We start from the raw sequence: 24,056 nt of genomic DNA, 5'->3' as shown, positions 1-24,056 counted from the left end.
ACCCTTTATCGGGCGAAGAACTATATTTGGTAACTTCAGTGGATATCTAAACTGGGTCCTCATGTCTCTCTGTTTGGTCGTAGAACCACATGGATTTCTTCCAGCTAATCAGCAAAGATCAGGCTACGTCACAGACAGTGACACCATGACATCTGACCAATCAGTATGATAATAATATAATAATATGAACTTTATTGACCTTGAGCTCCAATGTAAAAATGAAAAATTTAGGGGAAAAAATTGTCAAGAAACAGTCGTACAAACAGAGTTGAGGTAATATTTCAAGAAAAAAGTTGCAAATTTTAGATTTAAAGTGGCAAATCTTTGCAAAAAATGTTGCAAATTTTCTTCCAGATTCACCTCTTTAATCTCAAACTTTTTTCTCAAAATACTACCCCCCTTCCCCGGGTCCGGATTTTTTTTTTTTTTTTTTTTTTTTACACATTCTGGCTGTATGTAATATCCTCAAATATTCTCTAGGGTTGAAATTTGGAATTTGCAAGTATTTCAATGAGTGCCCTATAAAGGGTTAATCTCAAATCTTAAAATTCTAACTGCAGCACACACTCAGTGCAGGAGGCCATACTTTGATTATGCATTAAAATAGGTAATAAATAATAAATAATCATATTATTTGTGTGATTATTTTTCTATGGCAAAAGTTTTCTTCATTGCTTATGACTCTAACTCCCCTGAAGAACTCGTAGCTCTACTGCACAGTGTTATGATACACATGTTGTCATAACACAGTCCTCACCTGTGCAGTTGGCCTCGTCCGACCAGTCTCTGCAGTCGTTGTCTCCATCACAGCGCCACGACTCACGGATACAAACACCTCGTGCACAGGTGAACTCTCCTGGGCCGCACTGGTGAGACTCTGAGAAATGAATCAGCAGAGCAGTCAGGACTGGGACGGCTGACAGACAGTAGTTAACTACTTCTACTTTAGCTACGCAAGAAAAGGAGGATTCTTATACATGCTATTATATTCCAGGTTACAGAGTGTGTTTTAGAATCCAATAAATGTAACATGCAACATTTTCTACTAGCACACACTGTTGTTCTTTGGGTAATTAATAACATATTTTCTCATTTTTAAAATTATACTGTATACATGGATTAAAATTAAAAAAAAAAAAAAATCTTCTGACTGAAATTTTATTTGCGCTACAGCCAAGTCATGTGCAGTGTGTGAAACATGTTCCAGGTTAGGTTACTTGACAGCTGCTGAATAAATACCAAATGCAGCCATCACGTTTAAATGCTCAACAAAAACTGTTTTACAGGAGGAGGATTTTAAACAGCTGTTCTATTGCAAAATATTTTTTTTGCAAAGCTTGTCTTTACTCTAAAATAATCAAGCATCTACATAACTTTTCATTACATGTTTTTATTATCCCTATTATTTCAAATAAACCTTTTATATATCAGAAAATAGAAATTAAAAAAAATCATGAACAAACAGCCCCAGGATTAAATAACAATGGGTGCAAATCTCTATAGTGCTTTGTCTTATTGGTTGGGCGATGGTCAGTGACAGATCATGTTCCCCAATAAATGAACACTGCATGCACGATCTGCCATGGATTCTTGTGCGAAGGGCAGCCTTGTGAGAAGCGTCAGTCTGATGGCGAGCCAGCACTTTTTGGCCATTACTGCCATACAGATTTTTTTTTTGTGGCATACCACACAAAAACACGCACCTGGCTGTTTAATTTTTTTGCACAATGAACCATAAGGCTTGCCATTGTCCCCCGTTTCCGTCAGCCATGCCCATCTCCATTTATTTTTTTGTGTTTTGTCAATATCCGATACATCGGAGCCATCAATCATTACGAGGGAATCCACGCTATATGCATATATTTATCACCATTAAATTGATTTCGTTATACGTTCTACATGTTTGCTGTGTCTTACCACAGTGCTCCTCATCACTGTTGTCCCCGCAGTCGTCCTCATGGTCACATTTGAAGGCCAGGGGGATGCAGGAGCCTGAGGCCATGCAGCGAAACTGGTTGGACGGGTCACATGTCGTGGTGGCTAAAAGTGGAAGAATAAATACGTTTAGTTCTTTATGTAGAAACAGTATTTGCATTAACCCTTAAAGTACTAGACCTAGACCATTTTCGGGGCACCTGACCTGTATTTACTTTGTGATTCTGACCTCATTAGAGCATCAGCATCAAAACGGATCATACGTATAGGATTAGAAGTTTGGATCTTATTAAATATTTGAGAACGAGAGCTGTCTCTGTCTTTAAGGATTCATCTCTATCAGAGAAAAAGTGATGTGGCTGAATACTTACGACACTCCTGTTCATCGCTCATGTCTCCACAGTCGTTGTCGCTGTCACACTTCCAGATGCTGCTGATGCAGCGGCCGTTAGAGCAGCGGTACTGGTTGGCCAAACAGCTGTGCTCTGATTGGAGGAAAGACAGAATAACACGCAATCAATTAGATAACGCCCCCTGAAATTGAGGCCTCATTTCCAACAGGGACCAGGTACACCACAGGCCCAGTCTGCAGCACGTGCATTTGCCTCACCAGTCTTGACGCAGGTGTTGTTGTGGAGCTGGTAGCCGGTGGGACACTGGCACTGCAGTTCTCCGTTGGGCATGGTCACAGTCGGAGCTCCGTCTGGACACACACACGTGTGCCGGTGGCCGGGCTGAGGCAGACACAGCAGGCTGCACGGCTGATCGGCACATGCATTATGACCTGGTGGACGAGAGATCCAGACCTCAGTCTGAGCTCTAATACAGTGTTGGATAAATCATCTCTAACCAGTAGGGGTGTGACGATACTCTCAGCTCACGAGACAAGACGAGACACGATGAGACACGATATTGGGTTTGCGAGAACGAGACGAGACGAGATTTTAAGAAAACTACAATGACACAGTATATGACTGGACCAACAGACTTTTATTTAACCGAGTTGCATATGCATTTTGAAATGTTTTATTATAACTCTTTACATTCATGATGTAATCAGGAGCTTTTAATAAACTTCTTCTTCCGAAAATTGAAACTAAAACTAAAATGTATAAACGTTTAAATAAGATAAATAATTCATATATCCCCAGAGGGATGATTGAGACTCTGGAGGTGACTTATGGTTTTCGTTCATCGCCATATCGCTTAGCGACAGTTTCGACCGTGATCACATAGGATTACACACGGGAGACTCAACTGTGGCTAACTGCACAACATCAGCAGCTGATCAAAACAAAGCAGCGTGGCTAATTATCATAAACATAGCCATCTTGAATTAACTGGCATCGCTAACTGTGCACAGAGTGTCCGGTGCTTGTTGTAAACAAACAGAGATTGCTAAGTGAACACCTCCTGCAGCAGCAGCACATACACACTGTTCTGCTACAGAGCTAACTGTTAGCCTGTTAGCAGGACTTTGCCGCTTCGATTTGTTCTTAACGAGCCGCCGGCTGCTTGCTGCTTCCCTCCTTCTCCTCCTCTTCTTCTTTTCATTGTACTCTCCCCACAGGTCACAAATAGAAGTTTGGTTAACTGACAAATCTTGCGAGACTGATTTTTAATCTTGCGAGATCTCGTCACACCCCTACTAACCAGCAGTCCTGTCACTCTTAGGAACTACCTTTTTTGCGGCTGAAAGTGAAATCTAACGTCTAAAATGTTACTTTCTTTAGTTAGTTAATTTCTCACCATTCCTGCTAGAGCTTTCAAACTCTCTGGACCTGTCTCACCTCTGTTCTTCCCCTTATAGAAGATCTTGAGATCCATGACTCCCGTTAGTCTGCCGACAATCAGCTCATTGCTCTGGGAACCAGCCTTCGGCGCTTTGAAGATCCCCATTCTGGACCAGTCGTCCCAGTACAGGTCATTCTGAAAAACAGCAGCCAACAAACACAAGCTTGTGAAAACTGATAATCGGTGACTTCTCTTTGTCCGCAAAGGCCTTTTTTCCCCTATTTGCTTTTCCTATGAAACAAAACGTTGGTTGCCTGTCAGTTTGCATTTGAAGTAAAAAATGATTTTACTTTTTTTTTTTTTTTTTTTAAACCATCTCACATTCTGACACTAGAATATATGTGTCTGACTCATAACATGAGTCTGTTAGTTGTTAAATGAATTAAAGTTTTTGGCCTCGCTTTAATCTTTTATTTAACACACATATATCATTAGTATTATTTTATATATTATGTTTTGTTTTTTTTTCATTTTTATATATAACTTTTCAATCAAATTCTATTGTAATTCTTTTTATCTTCATGTTTATTCAAATGTTTTTTTTATCTATTGTCTTTGTGTAAAAATCTAATTGTTAATTTTTTTTTTGTCCTCTTTAATCATTCTTTTTTAAATAATCTGTGAAGCCATTACTACACCAAATTGAATGAAAGGTGCAATGCAAATACAATTTGATTTTTTTATATTGTACAGTTACATGCACAGTCTCACCTTGAAGACAGCGATGGCGTACGGATGGGGCAGCCCCTCCATGAGGACACTCCTCCGGCCCCCGGTGAAGTCGGACCTCTCGATGCGGTCGCTGTAGGCTTCGGTCCAGTACAGCCAGTGGTCGTCAGCTGTGATCCCGTTGGGCCAGCGGACACCCTCTGACACGATGCAGGACACGTTGGTTCCATCCATGTAGCTCCGGTAAACTCCGGCCGCTCTGTCTCCCCAGTCAGTCCAGAACATCAGACTGTGGGACACAAACAGTATCAGCGCCTTACTTCTTCATGTCTTTACAACGTAAAAACTTCAGCAGTGTGTTTCCTGCTATCAGCTTCCCTCTAAAGTACTGACTTTAAACTCCATGCCAGTTGTTTGATAATGATAGTCCAAGTAAAACCGGAGATAAGGTCAAATATATTTGGTATAAAAATATAGAACTAGAACTCCTCATATTACCTCTTATATGTTATATTTATAACCAACATTTAAAATTCTGAAAGTAAAAAAACATCATTTTTAAAATCAGATTTTATGTTTTGTTTTGTTTTGTTTCTTTCCTTTGGGGCCAAAATTTTGATCCAGAGAGTCAAAGTGAAAAAACAATTATAAGGTCATATAGGTGAGGTTGTGCTGAAAAAAACATACCAACTTGGTAAGTGGCAGAAAAAAAGGATTAAAAAATGAATAAACGAGCCCAAAAGTCCAAATGATTAACTGGAATAAATCAGTCCTAAAAAACACATCTCCAAGTGGTAGAAGGAATATGGTTATGTATGTAATGCAAAGTTGGCCTTATTTGCCCCTAATAGGAGACAGGCAGGGTGGAAAGAGGAACTGAGTGCAGTGAGGCAAAAATACATTTATTTTTTGACTAAAAACAAAAAGGGACAGGAGTAACTTTAACTTTTCTTCAATAAAAGCAGGACTACATTTACAGGTACACCCTGGTCAGGTCTCAGGACAATCACAGGGCTGACACAGAGAGAGAGACAATCACTCACACTCTCAATTACTCCTACAGACAATTAAACCTAAGCTGCATGTCTTTGGACTGTGGGAGGAAGCCAGAGGACCCTGAGAGAACCCACGCTGACAGGGAGACATGCAAACACACAGAAGAGCTGCAAGCCAGATTCAAACCTGTGATCCTCTTGCTGTGACAATGAGGGTCCTCAGACGTACAGAAATGTGTGTGCTTGTGTGGGTATATATGCGTTACCTTTCTCCAGGCAGCAGAACCAGAGCTCTCGGGTGTTCCAGGATCGAAGAGTTGAGCAGAGTGTGACGCAGGTCGCCATCGGGGTTAGACACCTTCAAATAAACAAAACAACTGTCAAACTCCTTATCAATTTGTGTATAAGATCACTGATAACCTTTGGATGGCAGAACTTATTGATGAGATGTTGTCAGGTTTGTGTGAAAAACTGTACATCAGCACTTCTATACCTCAATCTTCTGAGCTCCAGCATCAACCCAGTACAGCAGTCTACTGATGGGGTCAAAGGTCAGCGCCTCCACATTTTGCAGATCTTTCCTCACTACAACCTCTTGACCTGTGCTGCCGTTCAGACAAAGACGCTGTAGGAGACAGCTGAGGGTTAACACCGTATCATAGCAACTGCAGTTACATTAACTACAAGTGAGGATAAATTCTGTGACTCCAATTCCTCACTAACCTGTATGGTGTCCAGCGAGATGTCAGCCCAGTACAGGCAGTTCCTGTCGTAGTCAAAGTCCAGAGCCACAGCCTCCCTGAGGCCGGCGAGAGGCAGGGCCTGGTCTGTGCCTGTCGCCAGGTCGTAGCGATGGATGGAGTTCCTCACCGCGTACAGGATGAACTCGTTACTCTCTAAAAGAGCAAGAGGAAAAGACACTTACACACATTAATAACATGATGCTCTGTGAAGGAGAAGCAATGACAAAATCAGAATGAGAAATACTTAAATGATCCCGGAGGGAAATCAGCTTTCGCTCCAGTTGCTAACAGTTACTACAGTTACCAACAAGAATAGAAAGAGATAGAAACGTGTATATATATGCCATTATATTTATTACAGCTCCGTTGCGCAATCATCGGATTTTAGGCTTATTTTGTTATGCTCAGTTGTTTTATAATTATTTGTCTAATCTTTCTTCTAATGTCTTTGCAAATTGCTTTCAAATTGTGTGCTTTGTTGTATATAGCCCTATTGATTGTGATTTTATGTTGTCTATGGGAATGGGGCATGTTGTGCCTCGTACTTGAAAAGGGTTATATAAACAAAACATATCAATAATGTTATCTACAATATATATATATATATATATATATATATATATATATATATATTGTAGATAGCATTATTTATCCTCCAAGACACATTAGTAGCAGAGATTTCATCATCATTTTAGGGTTCTTTATCTGGAGCTGAAGAATGCAATAAAGAGTCAAAAAGTTGTTTCTGACAGTGAAGAATATGACACATTTATCAGGCTACTTAGGAGAATCGTCTACGAACAACTCTCAAATAAGTGATCACATGATTAATCGGATGCATGAAGTGCAGGGTTACCTCCGACAGGACACGGCAGCATCTCTCCATCAAGTCTGGACTCCACGTCTCCTCCACTGCAGCTGTCTCCTGGTACCTTCCTGTAGCTGCAGGGACACAAAGTTTCCTTCTGTTCAACACTTGGTGGTGCTCTCACCAAACACAACTTTGGGCAGCAATAAACAACAGAGAACAAAGGCTGCTTTGCATTCTGGGGAATTCTCAGGTTATGAAAGGGAATGAGATATATAAATGGTGATGGCTGTGGGTCCTAATTAATATATCACAGCATATGAATTGAGCACAATGCGAGCAGATAAAAGACACAGGCAGACAGAGACTCAGGGAGCATTGCTGATTTATCAGACAATGGAAGGCTGCTCAGTTATGCCAAAAATCATAATCAACATTATTGAGATCCAAGTATTTTTTTATGACAGCTCAGAGGCTTTGGAAACATCATGCATTTATTGATTTTTTTAACTTACTTTTCAAGACTTTCTTAAAATAGTTTTATTGAACTTCAAATAGAATTTCACTGAAAAGCACATAATTGTATCCCAATTATCTTTCACTCATAATTGTTTGAAAATGGAATTGAAAAAAAAAAAAAGATAAATTGCTCATCCCTTCAACAATGTAATTCTTCTCACTTCTGTTCTAGTACAAAATTTTAACAAAAACAAAACAAACCAAAAAAAAAAAATAGTAATGAAATGAGAACGAGAAATGAAATAATCCATGGTTCAAATTAGAGTGAATGGGGCCCCAAGGGGTGGCAGTTTAGAGAAGGTCCATGAACATGGAGTACTCTTGCCTCACAAACAACTCTCTGGCATGTAGATATCATTCAGAAAAAGCACTAAAGATCTTCAGTGTGGATGAGGACTGTGCCATAATGGACTGTGCTATCACTTGGACTGGGTATCGCCACTGATTTTTTAAAATCAATCCAATTCTGATTCACCGAGTCCCAATTTGATTCGATATTGGTCCGTTGGTTGTAGGTATTTTAGTCACGATACCAATTTTTTCTGGTATATTAAGGAGATTTTCAGAGACTTAATGCTGCAAATTGTACAGGGAACCCTCTGCAATATTAAAAAATACACATTTCAACATTAAGAAGCATTCAGAGATTTGACAATTTTTCACCTAGAAGTTGCACCACTTACACATGGCTGTGCTTTGGTCCAGCTCTTCTCGGTGTACGGTCTGCTTTTGAATTAAAAAATGAAACCAGACGTTTAACTTTAGGTTTCACGGTGCTTTCAGTTGATGACATGTTGATGATATGTTTTGATGTAACAGGGCCACTTAGCTTGACTTTCACGCTCTCACGTGGTCTTGTTGGAGAGGCTAGCAGAGTCATGCAAGACTAAATGAGTTAGATATGAGTATGGGAATATTGATTTCAGAATTTATATCAGAAAATTTTATTTAATATCGGTTTTGAATCTGAAATCGATTTTTGCACCAGCGAGTCATGCTACGTCACTAAGATCATACGCCCGACAGGAGCTTTTCCCCTGAGCTGCAACAACATGGAACAGTCTTCTCCCTGCTGTGTTCTTCAAGAAGAGACTGAATAAACACCTCCTCAGAAGCTTCAAAGCTTCAAACACACAAATCAGCTTCAAATATATATCAGTCTGAGCTGCAGATCAGGGATAGGCTCTCTAAATGCTATTCATTAAAACTGTATCTTCTAAAGGAAAATGTAAAAGAAAAAGGTCAAAACTCAAAAGAAAAATAGCTTACCATATGAAAATGCATGTAAATTTGAATCCACTAGTGCTGCAGATGCCAATGTTATGCTAATAAGCCACACAAAAGATTCCCAGGCTGCACATTTCTGCACTGTAAAGTCAGATAATAGCAGCTTACCCTTTGCTGCGACGGTAGGTGGTACCGACCGGACACGGGACTGGAGGAGCATAGAGGTCGCCAACGAACTCCGGGTCAGGGACACACACCTGCAGAGACAAGTCTTCACTCAGCTTGAAGCCGTAGTCACTGGGAGGAGGAGGAGGAGGAGGAGGAGGAGGAGGAGGAGGAGGAGGAGGAGGAGGAGGAGGAGGAGAACAGGTTGTGAGAGGAAACACAGGGAGAGAGAAAAAACAACAGCCAGTTAGCTTCTGCATTGTGATTAATAGAAGCACCTGATGTGCATTTTAAAACGGACTCATTGTGAGTTGTGATGGGAGCTGCAGGAGCAATAAAATGTGTGGAGCAGACAAATGTATTGGTTTGTTTAATTAAGAGTCAGTGCCATCTACCTCTGAAATGACAGAGGTCTCACTTACACTAGAGCTAATGAATATAGATTTTTTTACTCATCCAAGTTTTCTCCATTTGGTGCGGAGGGGTTTGTCTTAAAGAGCTGTTTACCAACTGTGACTGATGATAAACAGATAAATAGCCCATATTGCACCTTCTAAAACCATGTATATGAATATGTTAAAACCATCCATCCATCCATCCATCCAGATTTTACTAAATATAAACAAGAATACGTGCCAAACATTTGTAACTTGCATGTTGAAGTGAATATGAAATGGCTATCGGTGGTGTTGATAATGCAGCAATATGAGTTTGGTCTGCAGAGTAGGTTTTGGTGTCACAATTAGTTTTGTGTTTAAAATAATATTCAGTCAAATAAATATCACAGGTGGATCCTTTTCTGTTGGAAGAGCAACAGGACACATGTATATGTGAGGTGTTTTTGCAACAACATTTCAACATTTTGTGCATGTGTGCATTTGTCAGTTATCTGTCAGTATACAGCTAATCTCTCACACGACTGGACCAATCACCCTTAGAATTTGTTTTGCACATTTGTGATTGTGCTTGGGGGACTTCTGATGGTTGTGGTGATTCAGAATTTTTGATAAACCTGTTTTATTGTTGTTTTTTTTAATTGTCACTGACTGCTGAATCATTACTTCTTCAACCGGCAGGGGTCGCAAGTCACCAACAGCTGCTTCAGTTACACAGCAAAGGCATTTCCAGTAATCGACTGAAAACCAGCTCTACCTAATGAGTTGCAGGAGACATGTGCATCACTCTGCATCATGGAACTTCATGCTTTATTTGTCTTTTTTATCTCTAACTCTGTTTTGGATTGAGTTTTTAATACTATTTTATTGTTTTACTGTTTTTAGTATTTTATTGTTTTCATTGATTTTATTTATACCTATTTGTGTATGAATTATTCTATCTTAATAACTGTACAGCACTTTGGTCAACTGAGGTTGTTTTTAAATGTGCTCTATAAATAAACTTTGACTTGACTTGACTTAAACTTGACTTGACTTGACTTTCATTTTGAGCAAATTTGACTGCAGGATGATTAGCTCTTTCTAAGTCCTGTTGGTACATTTATTGCTGTATTTCTTTCTAAAAATCCAGAAAAGTCGAGCATATGCTTCTTAACTGTATTCATCTCAGACACTAATGGGACATAGACGTAGTAAATCAGTGATGAATATGAATGTTTTGTGCAAGGTTACGAACCATTCGTAGTCCTGGCGTGTGCAGGAGCAGTTAGAGACGGTGACGGGGCGATCAAAATCCTCCCCATTAAAACACGTCGCATGGGGAGCTCGTCTCTTGAACGTTACTTCTCTGCCCAACAGACACTCGTTACCGTGCTCATCTGATGGGGACCAGCGCTTGTAGTCAGCGTCGGAACACGGCACACCTGGAGAAAACAGAGAAACACAGACATGGAACTCAGAGTTATCTGCTCATGTTTCAGTCTTCCATTTCTTTTTTCCCCCGTGCCCTGAAGAGGGCGATGAAACATCTATACAGTAGGGCTGGAGTCACAACTTTACGATTTGCCATACTAATCTACATATAAGTTTTATTAGAGTTAAGTTCTCAGAATTTTAGTTACTACTGTTTCATAGTAATGCTTACTGTTTTTAGTACTTGCTGCTACAAGACGTTTGCTAAAGATCATCAATTTTATGATAATGTGACTCTGTCAACTGTTGTGCCTTTAGTTACCTTGTCTTCCCAAGACAAACATAGCCAACTGAAAAATATTAGTGTAAAATAGGTGGTTTTAGGCTTTGTTAGCTACTGTTGCTACATGGCCAACAAGCAAGGGCTGCAAAATAAAATGAAAGGTTGTCAAAATCACAATATGGACTTGTGCAATATCCTAATCTCAGGAGGTTCAATACTTGTTAAAGGCAAAATATGTGAGTGGTATTGCAGAGATGTCCTGGCCTATACATTTTTTTAGCACAATCAAATTTCTATTTGATTGTGCTGATGCTTTGTTGCCTCTGTCCTTATTTTTATATCTACACCTATCTATTTTATTTTACTGTAAAGCACATTGAATTTTTTGGTAATGAAATGTGCCAAACTAAAATTAACTGTCTATAATATGGTCGTGATGATTAATGATAGCCCGAGATTGCCAGACCAAATCACAAATGCAAATGAGTCTGGAACCTCTCGGCTCACAAAAAGACGTGATGAGCTGGCAGATTATGAGCTGGTATATATTCAACTTTTTCCAAGTCTGGTGAGAAGTTCAGCAAACACATCTTTCTTCTCAAGAAAAGCTTAAAATGGGTGTTCTTCTTTTAGTGACAATAAGATGTCCAGTTCATTCCACACTAACAGGATAATAGCTTCAACACAAAGTTCCACATTTGTTGCCACCAACTTGGCCGTTTTCCAAAATGACTCAATGGCACTCCTCTTTACTCAACACAAACATGCACCATATTAGATAAACGGTTGTGATTGGCCTTTAGAAATCTATGCTAAGCTGAGGGAGACCAGAAGCATCTGCCAGAGCAAATAAAACATGAGCTTGCAGATTAATCTGGTCCCTGAGCAAGATTAATAACTTAAACTTATTTTAAGCCTTTAGCTGAGAACTACAGCTCAAGTATAAACTTATAAATGTCTGTTGTGAGCTGTTGTTGCCAAGAGCTAAGGATCTGGAACATGAAAGCTCTTCATCCTCCCTCTGAAGCTCGCTCTCGATCTCCAACCTACCCAGAACGTCAGAGGTGTTGACCTGCAGGATGAGCCAGCTGTGTCTCTGGTCGGCGTAGGAGCCGAAGATGGTGAAGATGGTGCTCTTCTCCCCCGGCTCGGTCAGCAGCTGGTAAACATACACCTCCCTGTCTGAGAACTGGAAGTCGGTCCACGTCTCTCCTTCATTGGTGCTGAACCTGATGGAGGCAGATATTTAATTTAAGCAACAATGATTTTTCAACTGTTTCCCCTGAGTTACCATGCACTGCGTTTCTGTTCTTTTTAATAAATCAGTACCAGAATTTCCTTTCATCCTCTGCCTACCCACTCATTCTTTGATTAACAGCAGCAAGACAGGAATGATTAATAGAGGGGGAATATGGGAGTATATCAGGAATTTAATTGGGTGATTTAACTCAGTTATCTTGACATTTGTAGCCGAAACCAGGTTACTGAGTAACCGGAGTACGGGAACTGATTCTCTCTGCATGTAAACAAGGTCAGCTGTTTTCACATTAATATACTGTATCACCTGCACATGAATATGAATAGCCTGCAATGCTGCTGTTGGCACAAAGGTGTTATATTACACCTCTGTTTATTGAAGGATGGTTTATTTGCCTTTTTCTCTACAACAAGCTGCTTCACATTCACACAATCTGCTCCTGCTGACTAATGAGCACATCCACTGGGGCAGGTGCCGTTTATGTGTTCCACTCCCCAAATTTCCTCAAGCTGTTTGGGGATTTTAAGTGGAAGTTTTCCAGTCACAAACCAACCTCTCAGGGTTTTATGTTTGAAACAGTTTTGTTTTTGAAGAAACAACTGAAGGATGGATTTTTTTGCTTCTAAAATAAAATCTGATTTTTGTTTTTTCCTGTCCCGGAGGAACATTTAAACAGGTTATTTGGACTTACTTGAGATGTGTGGTGGCACCTCCTTGTGCGATAGCCATCAGGATACCACCATGGTCACCCCATGTGTAGAAATGAGGGCCTGCCAGCGCCTGGATGCCAGAAAACATGTTAGGTGAACTATCGCAACATGATAAACACAATAGGCCATAAAAGCTAATTTAGTTCTTGGGTCAATAGAAGCTTTAATTCATCTGGAGGAGGAGATCTACAGACAACTTAATGACCTCATAAAATGTCAGCTTTGTTTCCTTCTTTGATGCAGTTCCTGTTGAGACAGGATGTTGAGTGGGAAAGAACACAGTGGTGATTGATTCTAAACTGAAAAACAATATAATTAATTAATATAAATTCAGTTAAGGAATGAAGCATGTTTGGTTAAACAGGAGGGTCAAAAAAGAAGGACTGAATTTAAAAATGTTATTTTGTTATTCGTGAGACTTTGTGTTCTCACTTCACAGCTTCACTTTTTACCAGAAAATCAAAGTGTCCATTTCACTGAGTCTTCCAAGTCTAACAAAATACAAACTCTTGGGCATTTAAATCTTTAGTTTGAGCAGAACAACCAGAACATCTTCCAGGCAAACTGCGGCATCGGTCCTTTGAAAATGAGAGCATGTGGGTGAAGCTGCCTGGAGCTTCGAAATCCAGTACACTCAGTCAGAACAAAAGGTTTGATGTCTAGTAAAGATATCTGCAGGACAGAGCTCTTTGACCCAATAATACACAGCCAGTTCTCAGCATAAATAGCACCTTAACAGAGCAATATGTTGTGTTTCATCTGTTTAAAAACTCCCTAAAACAACTTGTCAATGAGTCTTGAAAATAATTTAGGACTGCACTTATTTACATTTTCATATGGCAATGACCCCTAAATACAGGTCAATAATTACCCATAGAATTTTTTTTTAACCTTTCAGTTCCCCTAAGTTCTATGGATCATTTTCTTTCTTTCATCTCGTTGTTATGTCTGCTGATGGCTCCTTGCACAGCACCAAACACCAGAAAAACAATGCTAGCACCTAGGTGGAGAACACTGCAGAGCATTCAGCGAAGGGGGCAGATATTTTTCAACAGAGTTGGTGGAGACCAAAACAAGAGATAAAAGGAGGCAACCTTCAAGCCCTAAATGTGAAGCAAAGTGCTTTAAACCTGCATTCTTTCTAATGACCAACAGGGGACAACTCCACCAATTATCCCACTTCTCAATTGCTAGTCAAGTCTTGTTCAATCAATACAGCATGATCATTTTGTAAATTATGGTCTCATTTAGAGTAAAACATCTGATGAAGCAGCACATTCTTTAGGGCGGGGCTACACAGTGATTGACAGGTTGCTGCAAAGGTGCACTGGTGTTTTCGTCCCAGAACTTTGACCCTTTCAAGAGTTAACTTTCATATTTTGGTCACCTAAAATGTCTTATTCAGTGTTCAGTTGGACTTAAACACACTCTGAGTAGTGAGCTGTTCGTTTTTTAATACTGGATGTCCTTTGCAAGCCAGGCTAGGGTACTACAGCTAGCGTTAGCTGATAACATAACGTCCTTGCCTTCAAAAAGCCAACATGGCAATGTGGGGAAAGCCAAAATGCGCAAGGCTCAACAAACCAATAGGTGGAGTCACACTGACTACATCCATCATTTTTATGCAGTCTTTGCTTACAATCCTTGTTCTTCCACATGAATGGTGGTGTTGTCCTGTGTCTGAGGGATGTGTACATTTCGGCCACTGTTTGAAACACAGGTTTCATTCACAAACGGGTAGTGCAATAATTGTCTCTTTAAAACAGCAACGGAAATCAATGAATAATGCAGCATATCCATCAAACACAAGCAAAGTTAAAGTCTGAATTGATGTTTTCAAGAACTGTATAGAAGTCCAAGTAAAAAGTGCAGCAGGCCCATATTGCCTGGGTACATGTACGGGCACTGAGATGAAATTCATTGTGACATGGTAAAACCTCTCTTTGATAAACGAGCTGCTTGTGACTCAGTTTTAAAAGCTGTGTTTTTCTTGTCATCTGTGTCAGATTTTGTACTGACCTCCCTCCAGCGAGCTCCAGCGCTGCTGGATACATACACATTCGGCTTGTTGGCCAAGTTCCTGCCTACAGATCCTGCAATCAGAGGACAAAAAGGCATTTTATCACACAGACACACGCACATTACAGGGGTTTTCCCTAAATATTACAGACTTGATGTGGCCACTGCTTTCGCTTTCACATGTGGAAAATCTGTAACCCAAGAAGTCAAACCATAGTGTTTTGTATCTTTTCCTGCATGTGGCCTTTGTATGCACTGACGAATTCTTTCCTTTGACAGTATGTTTTGATTTAATAAGGCAGGAATGACCTGCTTAAGCAGTTCACAAAGAACATAACCATAACTAACTAACCCTAAACATAATAAAAGTAAAGATGCAGAAATGAAAATTGATTTTTTTTTATATTAGTGTTTTGTTTTATTTTTCAGAAAAGGAGTAAGAGTCTACAGCCATGACAGGCTGAAATGCTCACTGCAAAGCAAAGCAATGAGTAAAATAGATGGATGCAGCTTTAACATGGCTGCAAAGACTTAATATGTTTCAAAATTTTGCATTTTTTAATGTTGTCAGCACAGAACCATGCAGCAAGTGTAGCTAAAAAATACCATTGACTTAAGAGTCCAGCCTGAAATTTGTCACAGAGACTTCTTTGCACAATACAGGAGAAATACATTTTTTAATAGATATGTGCCAACATGATGATCTAAAATAACTACCTCATCTTGTCACATCTCCTAGACAAAAATATGATTTCTTTTGATAAGATCCAACCAAGGATGGCAGTCTCAGATGACCCAAGACCGGAGGCAACATTTCTGTCTGGCCTATGACCAAATAACCTGAAAACCTAACGATACTACCATCAACATCAGCTGTATTTTGTATTTATTGCTAATAAGCAAACTGAAGGGAAACTTCATTGGAGGGAGATTATGAAAGGAAACAAACAAACTACTGGGCGAGTGTGGAGAAGAGATGTTGAAGACACTGATAAAGCCAGGGAAACGAAACGAAGGCACAGACAGACTGAAGGCGAATCATGCTGATGGACACACAGCTGATGAGTTGTTTGTATGTCACATCCATCTACAACATGCATCCACCCTTCCATCCAGAACATCTAATTTATGGGCTGGATGTTTAATAACAGCAGAGTCCACCTCTGACAGTTACAGTTGGAGTCTGTGATGTGTGTGAGAGAGAGAATCTGTACACAGACCTGGCTCTGTAAATGGGAAACAAATACAGTGGTTCAGACTGAGACACAACACTATTTTGTTTGACAGGGGAAAAGCCATGGGTGTGTTTAGAGAAAGGCAGCTGGAGCAATAAGGTAATAAATCTGGCACATGCTGACAGGAGGGGTGTGTTTGTTTGGGTGTGGAGTTCAAATATTAACAATCTGTCTCCAGAATCGCAGACTCCACCTTTAAGGGCAGGCTGACACCTGTTTACATCTGCACACATTGATTGTGCTTAATCGAATCACACTTCAGGGTGAATGACTTCACGAAGAATGGATTATAATGAGAGTAACACGGTTGTTGTGTCTCTGTCAAGGACTGTGACAGCGCCTCTGAAATAAATTACGCTCCATCTCCGTGTAAAACGGGCTAATGACTCTAATTAAATACCATCACACAAGGAGCTAGAGACTCAAGACAATAAACAACTGTTCCATAGAAGCCTCTCTGCAATTGTGCAGATATTAAACTGGCAAGATAGAAAATGCATTCACTGTGTTTGGAAGTTCTGTCATTATTATGATGTAGCCCTCTGGAGTCCAGGAAAATGCCGGCGCATTACTTCTTCATGACGTATAAACAAAGCAGTAAAACAGTGTGTTTCCTGCTGTCAGCTTCCCTCTAAAGTTCTGACTTGAAACTCAAGGCCAGTTTTTGATTGATGATGATAGGCCATGTAAAACAGCAGATAAGGTCAAATATATTTCGTAAAAAAATAAAGAACTAGATGTTATCCTTATTTTACCTCGTATATGTCATATTTGTAACCGACATTTAACATTCTTCATTGGGAATGATTGTATGGAAGAGGATAAGGGCCAGGTAGGAGAAAAAAAATTATGAGTAAAAAAGTAAAAAAATAGCAAAAAGGTCTGCTTTTATGTTGTTTTTAAGTTTCTTTTGGGTTCAATGTTGATCCAGTAAGTCAAAGTGAAAAAAATAATTATCAGATCAGAAAAAATGATACCGACATGGATGGTTAACATTTTTTAAGTGTCAGAAAAGTATTCAAAAAGATAGCCCAAAAGTGTACTATTGACCTTGAATTAGAACTGCTAATACATTAAAATAATATATACTCATAAAACTAATTTTTATATGCGTTTGTTATAATTAAAATTATTCTTTAACCCTTTAACCCGGGCGAAGAACTATATTTGGTAACTTCAGTGGAGGTCCTCATGTCTATCTGTTTGGCCGTAGAACCACATGGATTTCTTCCAACTAATCAGCAAAGATCAGGCTATGTCACAGACAGTGACACCATGGCATTTGACCAATCAATATGATAGGCTAAGTATGCTTTGGGGGTAATATTTCGAGAAAAAAGTTGCAAATTTACTTGATTAAAGTTGCAGATTTACAAGAAAAAAATTGAAAAAAAGCAACTTTTGAGGGGGGGGGGGGGGGGGGGGGGGGTGTAATATTTTGAGAAAAAAAGTTGCAAATTTACTAGATCAAAGTGGCAAAAAAAAGTCACAGATTTAAGATATTTAAAGTGGCAAATCTGCACGAAAAAAGTCACAGATTTACGAGAAAAAATTTGAAAAAAAAGCCACTTTTTTTTCGCAGATTTGCCACTTTAAGCTTGTAAATCTCCGCCTGGGTCCGTATGTTCTTTTTTTTTTTTTTTTACACGTTCTGGCAGTATGTAATATCCTCCAATATTCTCTAGGGTTGAACTTTGGAATTTGCAAGTATTTCAATGAGTGCCCTATTAAGGGCTAATAATAGTCTCAAACGATATATTACGATATATATTGATCAGACGTGTAGAGGAATATGAGTGGGTTATTCAGGTGCTTGTGTCTGTAAACATGTCTGCAGTGTGTGTATTCAGACGCCTGCCTGTATTCATGAGTGTGTTTGACCCGTCGAGTGCCCGCTGGGCGCTGCAGCAGTAATTAGCCCATCTGTTTGAGAGCGATAACGAAGCGAATGGAACCGGGGATTGCCAGTCGTCCTTCCTCCTCTCTTTCTCTTGCTCTCTCTCTCCATGCCCATTATCTAATAAGAATTTAATTAGAGGGACTGGCTGGGTGCAGGGGAAGCAGTCTCCTAGACACTGGAGAGTATCAACAAATCGATGCTTTCCACCAGCTGTGAAGATTCTGCAGGCGGATATTCTCCTTCAGCAGCGAGGCAGAAAGAGTTCTCACATTTCTTATTACTTCTGATTTTCAGGTACAGTTTTTTTTTTTTTTTTAAAGGTACAACTTCAAAACACTGACACACTTGACGAGAAGATTCTAGCGCCCTCTTCACAGAGCGTAACCACATTTCCTGTGGTGCGGAAAATACAGGAAGTCTCAGAAAGACAGAAAAGCAGCTTAGTTTCTACTGGGTGACTTATAGGTTTATATAGGTTCCTTCCTGTGTGCGGTAAACCTATCTGTGTTATCAGAACAAGAGGAAGTTGCTACAACTCGAGCACAAGCTCGCCTGGCTCCAGCTCTGTCAATGTGACCATCCCCCAACAGATGGCACCCAAAGGCTCTTCATCTGTCTTGATTAACAGAAACTCCTGCCAAAATTACTGAAACCTTTTACAAATTAATTTTTTATCCCTCACACCAATTTCAGAGATGTCTATTAGTACTCCAGCAGTTTCAGAATGAGATTAAACTGCCAGTTAAAAATGCAATTTCAAGTTAAAAAGGCACAATCTTTCTTCCAAACCACACAAATTCAATGAATTCATGTGGTGCCCTTCACAGCCACACAGGGATGTTGAAATGAGGTTAAAAGTTTGGTGCTCATACTGAGCTAACCTTGACTCCAGCTGGGTATTTCAACATTTTAAATTTCCTGAAATCCTGTCTTTTTTTAGTGGTTTTGCTGCTTTGTTGTCCCACCTGTGGCCATGATGAGTCCTGGTGCCGAGTCCTTGGATAAAATGGGCATCCTCCTCAGCTGGATGTTGAACAGCTGGCTCCAGCGTTGGGCCAGGTGGAGAGAGCAACCTTTCCCGAGCTGGAGAGAGGGGAGGAGGAGAAAGTCGGATGATGTTCTTTAGTTAATTCCAGTAATTTCTGTCTGCTTACCACACACTTCCATCATAAGTTTCTAGAAAAACAAAGTACTAGAAATAAAAGTAGGGCTGACACAGTGCAGACACCTGCAAAACCAAAAACCACATTATTCTCCGCAGAAGCTACATAACTGGGTGAAAACATCAGCAGCTGTGCAAAACACTATACAGCTGCAGCAAAGACCTCACAAGGTGATCAGATCAGTAGCACATCCACCATATAAATGATGGATGACAACCAAAGGGCCTAAACCTGTATTCTAAAAAATATTGTATGTAAGTCAATAGGAAAATTATTCTAAACATTATTTCATTTATTACCATAGTAAACATTTTTCTAATAAGTTTATAGCAATAATCTCTAGTCTTCTTCAATAGAGCCTGATGCTCAACTCTTTGTACTTTCTGTGCAAACGTACCAATTTCTCACATCAGTGAACAAAAAATCTCAAATAATTATACCTTGAAATAAGGTGTGTTTGTGTACCTGGCACTCCACAGTTCCTCCCAAGCTGTCAGCAGCAGGCGGCTGAAGAAGCTCCCACGTCCCCCCCTTGTCGAACGTGATGACAGATCGCATGTTGTCCTCGCTGACCGAGCCGTTGATGAGTGTGGCGATGAAGACTCCTCGCAGCCCCTCCACACGATGCAGGTCTGCAAATGGCTCGTTGGCAAAGTATCTGAAACACAAAGGGGATCGTCATCGTCAGGGAAGAACAGTTATCGTATCACAGTAGTTGATACAACTAAAAGGCGTAATATGGGGTAATCCCAGCCGTAACATGCAACGTTTCCATTACAAACATTCTGCTTCAGAATATTATTAAATGTCATGAACTCGATAGTAAACCACTCTCTGTCTGAGCAGCAGGAAGAATGACAGGATGTCAATCACTCTCAAAGTCTTGACAACCAAATAAACAACAACAGTTTCTCCCCAAGCAGAATGACAAACAGGTACAAACTGTGCTCGTGTGTGTCCTGCCATAAATATGACAGCTACAGCTCAGGGTTTAATAATTATACCTTTTCTTTCAGAAAAATATGGAACTACTAATCTTTTAGATGCTTACTAATTTATTTTATTTTACTATTATGATTATGATTATTTTACAGTAAATTCTTTATTTTATTTTAATTATCTCCTATTATTTATTATAATATTTGTTTTATTAATGAATATTTCAATTTCTAATATCACTATTGCCATTACTTTTATTATTTATTAAATTTGTATTTTTACTTGTATTTTTTAAATTTTATTTTACTATTATGATTATTTTACAGTAAACTATATTTTTAATTTTATTTTTTCCCCCTTATTTATTTTTTAAAATTCATTAATATGTAGATTTTTAATATCACTATTGCCATTACTTTTGATCATTTATTTAATTTGTAATTAATTTATCATGTCTTTGCCATTCTTTTTCACTTAGTATTGATTATTCAGTGTATACCCAGCTACAATGACCTGTCCAGAAATGCGCACTGAAACCTGAAAATCTGACCTTCAGTTAGCCGCTGTAACTTGATTTCAGCCAGGGGGCTGGTGGCTAACAGGTAGTTTGCTGATCCGGTGTGTGGTCAAGGCAGTCCTGGATAAGCAAACTTTGTTTCAATCCCAATCCTTTCTCCCCACTGCAGGAAAATAAATCCCAGAGGAAACACTGAAATTTTGCTGATTCATGTCTTAGATAGATTTTTTTTTTTTTTAAATCACTGTACATGATCTTGTTCACTTTGCTCTAAAACACTTGAGGGCAAACACAGGTAAACTAAATGCATCAGCCTTTTCAAATTACAGCTGGACAAGGAAACTTTACACCAACTGAGAGGTAAAAACAGCAGCTTCAACTTCATTACCTACACATGATGTAAGAAAACACACCAGGGACAAGGTCAGACTGCAGCAGAAGGTGATCGGCTGCAACCTGACATCCCTCCAGGACCTTGTAGCCGACCCCTCCCACCCTGGACACAGACAAAACTGACCCACCCTGCAATGATATGACTGGCCAGGGCCGGGCTTTAAGCCCTTCTGGCATAACGTCAACGTTAAAAAAGCGTAGGGAGGGACGTTTTCTCAACTGGCTGCTGAGCTCAGGTTAGAAGTCATGGGGCCAAGGGCTGTGGGTTTGACTCCCCGCTGTGCAGCAGAGAAACATATGTTTTGTTCAATTTTAGTGTAGATTGGCGGGAAAATGATAAAAGTTGTTGATTGGTTGGTTGGTTATCAAAACTAACATCTAACGGGTGACTTTAGGGTTAAGGTGAAATGCTCTTCTTCTTTTCTTCTTTAACATATAGCACTCCTTTAGCAATGACAGTTGGCTCTTAAAGTTATGTACTTACTTGATTCCTGTGGTCTAAGTCTAGTATCTTCAGGTTGAATGCACTTGTTGTAAGTCGCTTTGGACAAAAGCGTCAGCTAAATGACATGTAATGTAATGTGATGTAAAGGTAAGGATTAATGACGCAGGACGTACAGCACCACGCTGACGGATCCTAGCATCGCAGGGCGTGACTTGTTCAGAACTGCAGTGGGAACCATGATCACCACTCACTCCCCCTCCCCCTCCACATGTTACGTTAAAGTAATGCACAGCCATCTGATCTTATCTTGCACTCTGCAAATAGTAATAATGTGAACTTGGACATTCCTGTTTGCCCAGCTCCTTCCCTCATTTAAATAACACCTTGTTTGTACATATTGTGTAATTTTCTTTTTCTGTATGTTGACTTTTTCTGCTCTTCATATTTTCAATTAATGCTGCTGTATTTTGACTTGAAGTACTTGCCTTAATCTCTATTTATATTATATTTATAATCTCTATTTATACTTTAGTACTCTTTTTTTTTCTTTTACACCAAAGTAAATTCCTTGCATATAAAAACCTACTTGGCAATAAAATTGATTCTGATTCAGGCATTTTTACTGCATGTCCAGCACAGGATCTTTATGTTTAGATAAACAAGACGCACAGGCTGCAGCTCATTACATTAACAGAAGACACAGTGTCAGAAAGAATCATCATTGGCAGGCAAACACCTGAGCCAACAGTGCGACCGCTACTGCCAAAACAACACGGGATCATCCTGATGTGATTAAGACTTAGCAGAAAAACAACAAATGCAGATCTCTGAGGTCAGACGGAGATGTGGCGTCAGATCAATAGATGGCCTTTTATTAGATAAAGAAGCATTACTCGTCCGTGTTTGCAGAGCCTTTGTGTTATCAGGCATTTGTAAGAGGAACTGGAGGTCTTCCTGTCAGTTCCTGATGTTGCTATGGGAACTATTCAATTACCAGCAAGCCTGCAGATTGTTCTTAATTTGGACTGCAGGTACACACCAGGTCTTTTTTTTATATGTTGGTATAAAAAAAATGGTATCAAATTTGAGGGAATTATTCATGTCATTTTCAAAGGCAAAAGGAGTAAATAAACTACTGATAGTTAGTTTAGTCAAACTACAAACAAAACAACCCAGACTCCAGCTTTGCAGGAGCTTCAGACCGTATTAGATGCTTTCATCAGAAGGAGTTTGCTCAGTTGTTGTTGGCATCAGAATAGTGAGTTACTGTTAAACTGTCTCTGAAATGTTCCTGCTTACATTATCAACACAGCTGCACCAGCATTTCCCCTGAAATGTTATTGATAATGGGAGTATTGATGTTGTAAATTAGATTACAGATTTCCCTGAATATAGATCCCTGCTCCGATTCACACGTGACCCCATGCAGGAAATGTTCCGTCACATTTCGGGGACAGGCTGCACACGTGAGAGGGCTGTTATTTGAGTGAGGTAGGACTGAAGTCCAATCCCCATTGGATGCGCTTTTAGAAGTCTATTTTTGTTGCAATTATTGCAATGTTTTCTGCATAGACAGCTGTTTAAAATCTCACTAAAATCTCACTCTCAATATCCCACTGTATATGGGTTTTCAACTTATTTACCGCATCTACATTCATTGATCACCGCTCAACAGTCAGCAGTCCCAGACTGTGAGGGGGGAACTCACAAACAGACCGGGAGCCTTGAATAATCATTTCATATGCAGTTGATAAGTTCAAAACACATGTTGCAGTCATAGGATGTTTGTGTGATCTGAACAGCTGTCTATGCAGGTAACGACCTCAACCATAACAGGGGAACTACCAGGGCTTTAGATTTCATTTGACACACCCTGTAACTAAATGTAACATGGAGGGAACTGACACAGAATTCAAGCAACTGAGGGTAGGAAGTGTGTTATTCGTTTTCAGTGATACGACTACACAAAGAAACGGGAACACATCTCCCCAGTTCTGGCCTCTCTACACTGGCTTCCTGTCCGTTTCAGAATAGATTTTAAAATCCTGATGTTTGTTTTTAAAATTTTAAACGGATTGGCTCCAGCATATTTGACCGAGCTGATACAGATTCACAGACCGACCAGAGCTCTGAGGTCTGCAAATGAGTCAAACCTGGATGTGCCTAAATGCAGGCTAAAAACTAAAGGCGATCGCTCTTTTGCAGTGGCTGCCCCGAAGCTGTGGAACAGTTTACCGCTGCATATCCGGTCGTCAAAGACACTGGACAATTTTAAATCTTCTCTCAAGACGCATTTTTTCTCCCAGGCCTTTGAACCTGCGTGAGAAGAAAGTTTGTTTCTGTGTGTTGTGTTGGATTGCACATCTCATGTCATATATTATTAGATTAAATTGTCTTTTATTTTTATTTTGTTGAGTTTATTGTTATTCAATTATGTATCTTGTATTGCACTGGATTTTTTTGTTGTGATTCAGTTATGTAAAGCACTTTGGTCAACCTTGGTTGTATATAAAGTGCTCTATAAATAAACG

At 39.6% G+C, this 24,056-nt stretch overlaps 1 protein-coding gene across 1 annotated transcript in view; it reads right to left on the bottom strand.

Annotated features, from left to right (window-relative positions):
* Positions 1 to 24,056, bottom strand: part of sorl1 (sortilin-related receptor, L(DLR class) A repeats containing) — a 92,559-nt gene that overhangs the window by 20,076 nt on the left and 48,427 nt on the right. The window contains exons 9-25 of the mRNA XM_059330525.1: positions 19,697 to 19,889; positions 19,034 to 19,151; positions 14,934 to 15,007; positions 12,896 to 12,984; positions 11,997 to 12,175; positions 10,488 to 10,674; positions 8,859 to 8,987; positions 6,993 to 7,078; positions 6,117 to 6,289; positions 5,887 to 6,018; positions 5,660 to 5,751; positions 4,441 to 4,687; positions 3,726 to 3,864; positions 2,546 to 2,719; positions 2,307 to 2,420; positions 1,918 to 2,040; positions 758 to 877 (exon numbers count right to left, since the gene is read on the bottom strand). Coding sequence (XP_059186508.1) covers positions 758 to 877; positions 1,918 to 2,040; positions 2,307 to 2,420; positions 2,546 to 2,719; positions 3,726 to 3,864; positions 4,441 to 4,687; positions 5,660 to 5,751; positions 5,887 to 6,018; positions 6,117 to 6,289; positions 6,993 to 7,078; positions 8,859 to 8,987; positions 10,488 to 10,674; positions 11,997 to 12,175; positions 12,896 to 12,984; positions 14,934 to 15,007; positions 19,034 to 19,151; positions 19,697 to 19,889 — 2,369 coding nt within the window. The remainder of the gene's footprint in view (positions 1 to 757; positions 878 to 1,917; positions 2,041 to 2,306; positions 2,421 to 2,545; positions 2,720 to 3,725; positions 3,865 to 4,440; positions 4,688 to 5,659; positions 5,752 to 5,886; positions 6,019 to 6,116; positions 6,290 to 6,992; positions 7,079 to 8,858; positions 8,988 to 10,487; positions 10,675 to 11,996; positions 12,176 to 12,895; positions 12,985 to 14,933; positions 15,008 to 19,033; positions 19,152 to 19,696; positions 19,890 to 24,056) is intronic.

Source organism: Centropristis striata, chromosome 4 (assembly GCF_030273125.1).
Source record: "Centropristis striata isolate RG_2023a ecotype Rhode Island chromosome 4, C.striata_1.0, whole genome shotgun sequence".
NCBI lineage: Eukaryota > Metazoa > Chordata > Actinopteri > Perciformes > Serranidae > Centropristis > Centropristis striata.
Note: the sequence above shows the minus strand (reverse complement) of the source record. Positions and strands in the feature narration are given on the sequence as shown.